General features: G+C 42.7%; 1 protein-coding gene across 3 annotated transcripts in view; it reads right to left on the bottom strand.

Moving 5' to 3' along the window:
* Positions 1 to 445: 445 nt before the first annotated feature.
* The window catches only part of TRIP4 (thyroid hormone receptor interactor 4), a 53,050-nt gene continuing 43,327 nt past the window's right edge, over positions 446 to 10,168 (bottom strand). For all 3 annotated transcript variants that reach the window (XM_004619622.2, XM_055126451.1, XM_055126453.1), the window contains one exon: positions 446 to 4,347. In XM_004619622.2, coding sequence (XP_004619679.2) covers positions 4,280 to 4,347 — 68 coding nt within the window. In that variant the 3' untranslated portion in view covers positions 446 to 4,279. The remainder of the gene's footprint in view (positions 4,348 to 10,168) is intronic.

The raw sequence follows: 10,168 nt of genomic DNA, 5'->3' as shown, positions 1-10,168 counted from the left end.
CATCCGGGATTTATTCTACATTGTGTGCAAAATACATAAGATGTGCTCTCCATTGTCAGAGGATGGCATGGTGACTTTCTTCTCGTGAGTCAAATTAAAAGGTCCTCCACATGAGGATTCCCTGCTAGTGTGCGCAATATGGATCACCTTCCTCCAAACATTCATAGAAGTTGAGGGCAGCAAATATGTGCTTGCTATTTGAATCTCAAGGGGAAACATGCTTTCAATGTAAGACTTTCTTTCCCCAAGGCATAGTAAACTGAAGTTAGCTGATCTCTTTAATAAACGTTTGCTCTTTTTCTGGCCTTTTCTACAACCTTCTTGATCTTGGTTAAGTAGCCCTAGTAATGCATTAAAAGTTATTAAGCTTAGGGGCTGAAGCAATAGCACAGCGGGTAGGACGTTTGCCTTACACGCGGCCAACCCGGGTTTGAATCCTAGCATCCCATATGGTCCCCCGAGCACCTGCAGGGGAAATGCCTGAGTGCATGAGCCAGGAGTAACCCCTGTGCATCGCCAGGTGTGACCCAAGAAGCAAAAAAAAAAAAAAAAGTTACTAAGCTTAAAAAAATCCACAGAAATAGTCTTTACTGTAGGCAGTAGTTAAAATGATGAGATGTGTTTATAACTCATTTAAAAACTATTTGTTACATGTAAAAATAATCCTTTTCTTTTGTTTGGTTTTTTTGGTTTGTTTGGTTTTGTTTGGTTTATCACACCTGGAGATATTCAGGGTTACTTACACCTGGTTCCCGGCGGTGCTAGGGGTCCATAAGGAATATAGGGGATCAAACCTGGCCGTGTGCAAGGCAAAACTAACTCTCCACTGTACTACTGCTTGAGTCCCTAAAAATAATCTTTGAAGTCTGAACTTTTTGGATTTGGAGATAGTATAGTGGGTAGGGCAAGTGCCTTTGACCTGCGTTCAATCCCTGGCACCCTGTGGTCCCAAGAGCACCGGGAGCGAGCCCTGAGTGCAGAGCTAAGAGTAAACCCTGAACACTGCTCGGTGTGGCCCAGAAAGAAAAAAGTATGTTTTCACACCTATTGGGGAGGTGGGGAGGGAGAGAGGAATGGATTTACGCAAACTCACAGCTTAAAAGGAGATACGGAACTCTTAAATCATTAGTCCAACTAGCGTAGCAAGCAAAAATAAGAAAGAAAAAAGGGAAAATACAACTACCACTTAGTCTATTCCATTCCAAACATGACTGCAAAATGAAAGCAGCCTTGATCCTGACAGGGCAGGATTCCAGTCTCAGGTCTATCTTACTCTGCACTATAATTAAGGCCGAGTCTAGCCCATAAAAGAAAACCAAACCTAAAACACAAGAATCATTTAGGCACTATACAAATTTAGGGCCAAGGAAGCAACCTTCCAAAAGGGGTATTTAGGCTCTGGAGGGAAACCAGCTTAGATACGTAAACTTCCCTAAGCCCAGAGGAACTTCCCTGAGTTAGAGGGTCATGCTGCAAAGTGTTATAAAGCACTGCACAGGCTATTCCTGAGCAAGTCTGTCCTCAGGCTGCTAAAAATTTCCTTGAGGTCTGAAATTATGTTATTCATCACCGGGCAACTGAAGGCATCTATCCCCAGGTCTCTCACACTCCCCCTCCCCGCCAGTCTCCATAAATCAAAGAGGAACCTTATACCACTCCATGTGAACTCCAGACAGGCTCTTCCAGTCTAACTGTGAAAAGAAGTTTTCATATTTCAAATTACTCCACCATTTACTCTTGTGGCTCCAGTTGCTTATTTTGGATGCGGAGGTAGGTTCTTAATAACCAAGTAATGTTCTTGTAGACTTTGTCGCAGCACACAGATGGCTGCAGAACCTGGACTTTTGTAGCTCATGATGTTTTCTTTGGGCATGCGTACACACACTGTCCAGGGAGGAAATGAATTCAGACTCTTCTGGTATTTAGGCTGTTCAAATAAAAAAGGCAGATCCACCTTTTGTTCTCCCTAACTCTTCACTTCTTGCCCTTATTTAGATATTTAGAAAATCAGACCGGACTGGGGATGTGGTTAAGTGGTACAGCACATAACTTGCATGTATGAGGTCCTGGGTTTGATCACCATACGAAAGAAGAAAGCTGGGGCCAAAGAGATAGTACAGCAGGTAAGTCACTTGCCGTGCATACAGCAGATCTGGGTTCAATCCCAGGTGCCTAATACGTTCCCCTCAGCTATATCAGAAGTGATTTCTGAGCACAAAGCCAGGTGTGGCCTCAAAACAAAAAAAGGGAAAAAGAGCTGGGGGCCACAGTACAGGGGGGAGGGCATTTGCTTTGCATGCAGCTGACCTAGGTTCAACCCCAGCATCCCATATGGTCCCCTGAGCACCGCCAGGAGTAATTCCTGAGTGCAGAGCCAGGAGTAGCCCCTGAGCATCGCAAATATGACCCCAAAACAAAGAAAAAAAGTGGGGGGAGGAATCAAAAATCTGCCCCAGCATAGAACTTAGAGGTTGCTACTGCTTGTTGTTTGTTCAACTTTTCATTGCATAGCTAACTCAATGGGGCTTCATTAATAACCCTGTATAAGGTCAACAGGAGGCTAGAAAAGAAACTTTTTTTCCTAAAGAGGTGCCTTTAGTTGTCCTTCACACTTCCTACACATAAGTTAAACAGGGAAAGGGAATACTGCATGATTGTATCAGTAAAAAATTAGGTGGGTTTCCCCTGGGAATCCAGAGTGATCAGGTCCTGAAAAACTAGTGCCTAGAGCAATGCAACAAGAAGGGTTCACAGCTGAGTGAACATCAATGCATAATGAGTGCAATTAAGCTCATTGTGCATTTCAATGGAAATAAATGCTGAATATGAAGGATTAAAGAAAGGGGAAATTAATCTTTTTCATAACACAGGGTACTTTTTTTTTCTCTCCCTCATGCTTTCTTTTTAAGCACACAACTGCTGGAGAGAATCCAACTTCCAGTGTGGTAGTGCTGCCTTATGAAAATCAGAACATTGCACATTTAAGATCATGAATTTCCTGAGTATGCGGCAATTCAGATTTTGACAGCTCTCCTGACAGCTCTCCTGAACAGCCTCAGGAAAAAACTGAGTGGGGTCAAAATGGCTTGTAAAAAATCTCACTCCAGACTAACCTCCTGCTTTCCAAATCTCATGGTTTCCTGGGCTGTGGATGATTTTAAAAAGTTTGATTTGGGGATTTGGGGAATTTGGGTGCTTTTACTACAGGGATTTTATTCTCCAGTGTTTCTAGTTCTCCCAGCTTAAGTGATGCTTTTGCAACAGTAGCAATATCAAAAGGACCAATTCAAGTTGTCTAATGTCCTAACCTCCCAAACCAAAACGAGTAAAGTAGCAGCACCTCTTCAGGTTAATGTATGTCTGCCAAAGAAAGTTGCTCAGGTGCTGTGTAGTCTGCTTTCTGTTTTGTTTTGTTTTTGCAAGTTACTCAGCTTTTCAAGACTGTTCACATCAAGAAGTGCTGGGCAGGGCCAGGAAGAGAGATGGTTCGACAGGCTCAGCTCAGGCTCTGCAAGTAGGAGGCATGTTTGATCCCTGGAACTGTGTATGTGTAGAGCTCTGAGCACTGCCAGGTTCAAAACCCAACCCCGGTGCCAGAAATAGCCCCTGAGTGCTTGTTGGAATTGGCCACAAAACAAAACACAAGGATATGTGGGACTAGAGCAGAAAACTTGCTGAAAATAATTTTTTTCTTCCGTACAGGTTTGTATTAAATAATTTGTCAAACATCCTAATACTCTATCAGGCTATCACTTTGGGTTTTTGTTTGTTTTCTGGGCCACCCCTGGCAGTGCTCAGAGCTTACTCCTGGCTCTGTGCTCAAGAACTCTTAAATGAGGTTCAGGGAACCACATGGAGTGCCTAGGATTGAACCTGGTTAACCGCGTGCAAGGCAAGTACACTCCCTACCTTTTGCTCCAGCGTCATCACTTTGAAAAACGACTTTTCAATTCTCTTAACTACAAATCCAAACCTTAGGAAAGTAATTGCAATTTGTTCCTTTTCCTTTTAATACTGTTCTAAGAAAAATGGCAAAGACCTAGAAATTTTAAAATAGGTCTTTATAAATAAAGTATCCAAAGATTTTGATCTGTTTCACAAAGTTAAGAATCCCACTCCATAAGAAAAATATACAGATTTTGGTAAGAGTTAAAATTCTGAGAGATTTAAGACTGACACCAAGCCTTTAAATTTCTACTGTTTCAATTCCAAAGGACCAGTGGATAGCAACTTCAGTACACAAAACTCCACACAGCTGTACAGTCCCTTTTCTCCTGGGTCAGAAGGCTTTATTCTGCTTCATTAACCCCTTCTTTGCTCCTTGATGGATCTTGGAATCCAGTTTCCCTGAAAGAGAGAAAAAGAAACTCTCATTACTTTTTAAATTTGCAATGCAAATTTTTCATGGCCTGCCAGATCTTTTTGTTAATATGTTCCTGTCACATTCAATTAAGTGGCTTTGGGACTCAGACAATTTCATTCTGCAGGAACAGAGGCAACAGGGACACACAAACACACATGCTCATGTCCTGGCACTCACTGGTCTAGAGAAGCAAAGATGTTGATTCTGTAGAGGAAAAAAAAAATCACATTCTCTAGGTATTCGACTCTAAGGCCAGTGTTTAAAAGAATATACACATACACTGAGGCCAGAGGCTTCACACAGGGGAAACCCATTCCTTTGACCTGTTCACTGAACGTAGTACACGAAGCTTCTGCAGTGAGGAAAGTGGTTTGCCTCACCCCTCTGAGGCCTCTACCTCCCTGAGGAACTGATCTGAGACAGTGCAGTAAGAATCCACAGTGAAGGCTTGGCTGTAAAAGGGCCCTGACACCAGCTCAGAGGAACAAGCGTCATAGGTTGTATGACTCCAGTATTAAAAGTTAGAAACATGCACTCCTCTGCTCTCAAGTGACCCTAAGGAACAGCCTTTCATTGATGTGGTCACTGCCCTCTGACCTCTCCACATTCTACAGCTAGAGCTGGGGCGGCAGTTCTAGGCACCACCTTCATGTCCTAAATAGAATCTTCAAGTTCCCTCCTGTCTGCCTGGACTGAAATGAGATCCTGAAGATTGTTTCCTCCCACAAAAAGGCATGTGAAGGGCAAGAGTACAGTGGGTGAGGTGCTTGCCTTGCATGTGGCCAACCCAAGTTCAACCCCCAGCATCCCATCTAGTTCTCAGAGCCCAGCCAGGAGTGATACTTGAGCACAGAACCAGGAGTAAGTCCTGAGCACTGCATTTTCGGGTGTGGCTCCAAAAGAAAAACAAATTCATGTACAGCCAACACCAAAATGAAGGATGAAAACAAATAACTCACTTCAGTTTCAGCCTGAAAAGCAAAGATAAAGAATGCAAGGAGCCTCCCTCAGAGACAGAGGGTGTTTTGAGGTTTGTTTCTCCCTTTTAGCCTCTAGAAAGCACACCTACACTCTCTGGGCTTCCTCAGAAATGGTCAAGTGCCACCCCAAATATGTACTGCTGATTTTCAACTGGGTGTTGGAACTCAGAGGACTCCCAGGGAAGAATTCTGATACCTCAGGCGGTAAGGCTGGAAATTCAAAAGTGTGCCAGCAGTCGGGCAAGTGGGTTTGAAACAGGTATCCTTTGTATCCCTAATACCACAACAGCGATTGCCAAGCGATAGGAACTCAATAAACATTTTCAGCAAATAAATTATAACAAAGAAGGTAAACACTACACATTTCAAAACTTTTACATTACAGGGCCTCCTCCTAACCCAAAATAGAAGTGCTCAGAAACACGAGTGACCAGTTAAGGGCCACAGAGAAGTATTGTGTTTCATTCAGCTTTTCAGGACAAGCTGCTACAGCACTGGGTATTCCACTTGGAACTCTATATCGAGTGAAACCCACATTTCAGTTTCGGCCTCACTGTGAGACTCTCAGGAAGTCACCTCATCATTCTAGCCTTCAACTTTTCCAACGCTAACAGGGAGAGCTGGTACTGAAGGCCCCTTCAAGCTCTTATACTGTGCCCCACAAAGAAAATGTCAAGTTGAATGATTTATTTCTAAGACAATCCGATAAAATGGAAAGTGCAAGAAATCCGAAGGGAGAAAAACTTGAACAAAATACAACTTTTTCTGAGTATGTTTACTTAATTGTACAATAAATAAAGGAAAATAAAATCCTACTTACTAAGCTGTGGTGACGAGTCATTGCCTTATTAGTTTACACACTACCTTGTTAGTTTACACATTTTGCCAATCAAATGACAAATTGAAATAATCATGCTAAAATGCTTTATAAACTCAAAGTCTGCTGGAGAGATAGTACAGCAGGTGTTTCCCTTATACACGGTTGACCCAGGTTCAATCCCTGACACCATAACCACATATAATCCCCCAATCCCTGCCAGGGGTAATCCTTGAGCACAGAGAGCACCTCTGGGTATGAAACCCCATTCCCCAACCCCACCCACCCACACACACACACACACCAAAAAAAAACCCACAAAAACTCAGAGACTGCTAAAAAATGTAAGGGGAACTGAACAGTTAATGCTCAAATTTGGTAGTTCAATTTCTTATGGTCTGTTTAATTTTCCACGTAAGTGTAAGCAAGTCTTTTATCTGTTTCAGCTTCCCAGTATGGGAAATGGGGAGGAGCCAAGGATATAACTCAGTGTAGGGTGCTTGCTTCACATTTGCTGTGCCCTGGGTACAGTCTGACACCACCAACAAAAAATAAAAAATAAAAAATTCTACAGATGAATGATTGTAGTGTGCACTGCCTGTTTTCTTGATGTGTTAGGACTAATACTAGTTTATATTCACTTAGATGGGCTGGAGTGATAGCACAGCGGGTAAGGCATTTGCCTTGCACAAGGCTGACCCAGATTCGATTCCTCCACCCCTCTTGGAGAGCCCAGCAAGCTACCCGTGGTGTATCCGATATGCTAAAAACAGTAACAAGTCTCACAGTGGAGATGTTACTAGTGCCCGCTCGAGCAAATTGATGAGCAATAGGGTGACAGTGATACAGTGAATAAGGACTACTGGAGCTGGAGCAGTAGTACCATGGGGAGGGCACTTGCCTTGCACATGGCTGACCAGGTTTGAAATCTAGTACCTATATGGTCTCCTGAGTCCTCCAGGATTGATCCCTGAGTGCACAGCCAGGAGTAAGCCCTGAGTAACACCAGAGATGGCCCCCAAACAAAACAAAACAATCTAACAAAAAAACGGACTACCTTCTTCATACTCTCAAAGTTTAAGAACATTCCAAGAGTAATTTTCAGAAGACTCCAGTCTGACTGTGAGAGCCTTCAATGAGACTGAATGAGGTAAATTCAATCCATTGGAACAAAGTACTCAATGGTGGGTAATCTCTAGCTTTAATGGAGAACAAATAAGAAAAAGAAGACAAAGAGAGAGGATTTTCAGGACATTCCCAGGGACTCAGAAGTTTCTTTTGATCTGCAGACTGGCTAAGAAAACCACGTATGGGGCCAGAGAGAGAGTTAGCCAACCCTGGTTTGCTCCCTGGCAACATTTGATCCCACCATCTGGGATCACTCCTGAGCATGGGACAGGCAGTAACTCCTGAATACTGCCAGATGTATCTTCCCCCCAAAAGAGGAGATGATGACTACCAATACTAACTCATGGTCAGTAAAAAGCAAGAGATTGGAGCTTTCTGCATGATGAAATTGCCATGGTTACATGCAGATCACAGAAATTGTGAGTTATAGTTTAGTCTTTCAAGACCTGTGACCTGGACATCCAACTACAGTAAAACAAATTACTCTTTTTCGGGGTGGGGGGGGTGGGGAGGAGGGGAAGTTTGAGCCATCTATGGTGGTGCTCAGGGAACCATGTGGTATGTAGGCCTTTCACATGTGAAGCATATGCTCAATCCTTTGAGATCTCTCTGGCCCACAGTACTCTCTCACTTGGGATTGGGAGCAGAGAAGACGACACGGGTGTTTGGACTACGCCCAAGTGTGCTCAGGAGTGATTAACCCTGGGAGCTTGGGGGACTCTCTGGGGTGACAGAGATTGAACCTGTGAGAACTTCACCCAAGGCAAACAACTTACCCCCTACACTATCTCTCCAGCCCTAATATTAGGGATAAAAATATCCCTAATATTTTTACATTTAGTACACACTGTGTTTTAATATAACTACATCCTTTTTTCTCTGGGGGTGGAGGGTATGGGCAATGCTCAGGGGGACCAAATGGGATGCTTGGGACTGAACCCAAGCCAGCCATGTTCAAGGCAAAAACTCTTACTTGCTGTACTATAGCCTCTGTCCCTAAAACCACATCTTTAATGACAGTGCATAAAAGAAAATCAAATATATGTGCAACAGATGAGCAAGAAAGTAAAATGGGAAAAAGGTTTTGTCATCAGTTGATATAGTTCTCATAGAGATTTTCACATGCTTTACATAAGACTAAGGTACTATATAAATGAATTTATATTACATATAGTTTAGTTAAACAGATGCCCTTTATCTCTTGGAGGACTCAATCTATATACTCTTTCACATTTCCTAATTTGAGCTGATAGGTAAGTGATATCATATTACACATTTCTCTGTTTAGAATTATTTTGAAAAACATTATTACCTCCAGATTACACAAGCTCAAGTCTATATATCCAAAACTGTATTAAAACACTCATTTTATGATACATTTAACACATGATACAACATGTAAATCAGTTATATTCTGAAAGCTCACTTGCAAATCAGAGGTCTGGAACTTGGAATACACAAACTTCTCTTTCTTTCTTTTTTTTTTTTTTTTGTTTTTTTTTTTTTGTTTTTTTTGGGTCATACCCGGCAATGCACAGGGGTTACTCCTGGCTCTTCACTCAGGAATTACCCCTGGCGGTGCTCAGGGGACCATATGGGATGCTGGGATTAGAACCTGGGTTGGCCGCGTGCAAGGCAAACGCCCTACCCGCTGTGCTATCGCTCCAGCCCCTTGGAATACACAAACTAACAGAACTATTTCATAAAAGGTTCCATCCACTGAGGATACAGCTCAGGCCCTTCCACAACACCTCACAAAGTGGCTAGGTTCGTAAGCTATTACACAAAACAAATTTATTTCTGTTTTAGTTTTTGTGCCATGCCCGGAGGTACTCAGGTCTAAACTTCTAGTAAGCTCGGGGATGCTTAGGATTGAACTTGGGTCAGCGCTCTACCTGCTCTACTATCTGTCACTGTCATCATCACTGTCATCCCACTGCTCATCGATTTGCTCGAGCAGGCACCAGTAACATCTCCATTGTGAGACATTGTTACTGTTTTTGGCATATCGAGTATGCCACGGGTAGCTTGCACGCTGTACTATCTACAAAAAAAAAATTGGGGGTGGGGGCCCCCACCTAGTTGATGCTCAGGGGTTACTCCTATCTCAGCAGTCAGGAATCAATCCTGGGATGTGAAGGATTGAGCCATTATGCAAGGCAAGCACTTTACCCACTGTACTATCACTCCAGCTCCTTTACAAAAGTAAAAAACATTTAGGCTACTGATCTGTACATGGAATACTAATATTATTAATTACAATAAAACTTAAATCCTTCATGTAACTGTCTCTAGAAGAAAATGTGAAGCATTTCAAATTTTGAGTCAAGAATGTATTTTGCCCCTGTGGCTGTGGGATGAAAGACTTTTCCATCTATAAACTACTGATGGTTTTATGGCCTAAGAAAAGGAAACTAGTAAGCATACAGGTTTTTTTAGGGATGCTAAGAAAGAATTAAGGGTAAAAGGATGAGGAGTTTAAGGAAATAAGCTAGACAAAATCCTCAGGATGGGTTGGTCCCTCTTAAGAGATATTTTTCTTTTTTTAGGGTTTTTTTTTTTTTTGCTTTTGGGTCACACCCAGCGATGCACAGGGGTTACTCCTGGCTCATGCACTCAGGAATTACTCCTGGCGGTGCTCGGGGGACCATATGGGATGCATCGAACTTGGGTCGACCGCATGCAAGGCAAACACCCTACCCGCTGTGCTATCACTCCAGCCCGATATTTTCTTTTTCTGAGAGACACAGAAATCATTCAAATGGCTCTTATTGATTTGATTTAAAAAAAAAAAAAAACTCACTGCTTAAGACCAGGGAGAGAACTAAATGGGCTGAAGTGTCTGCATTGCCTGATCCCCAACATCTCTGGGTAGGACGA

Source organism: Sorex araneus, chromosome 2 (genome assembly GCF_027595985.1).
Source record: "Sorex araneus isolate mSorAra2 chromosome 2, mSorAra2.pri, whole genome shotgun sequence".
NCBI lineage: Eukaryota > Metazoa > Chordata > Mammalia > Eulipotyphla > Soricidae > Sorex > Sorex araneus.
This window is presented reverse-complemented; position numbering and strand designations above follow the sequence as displayed.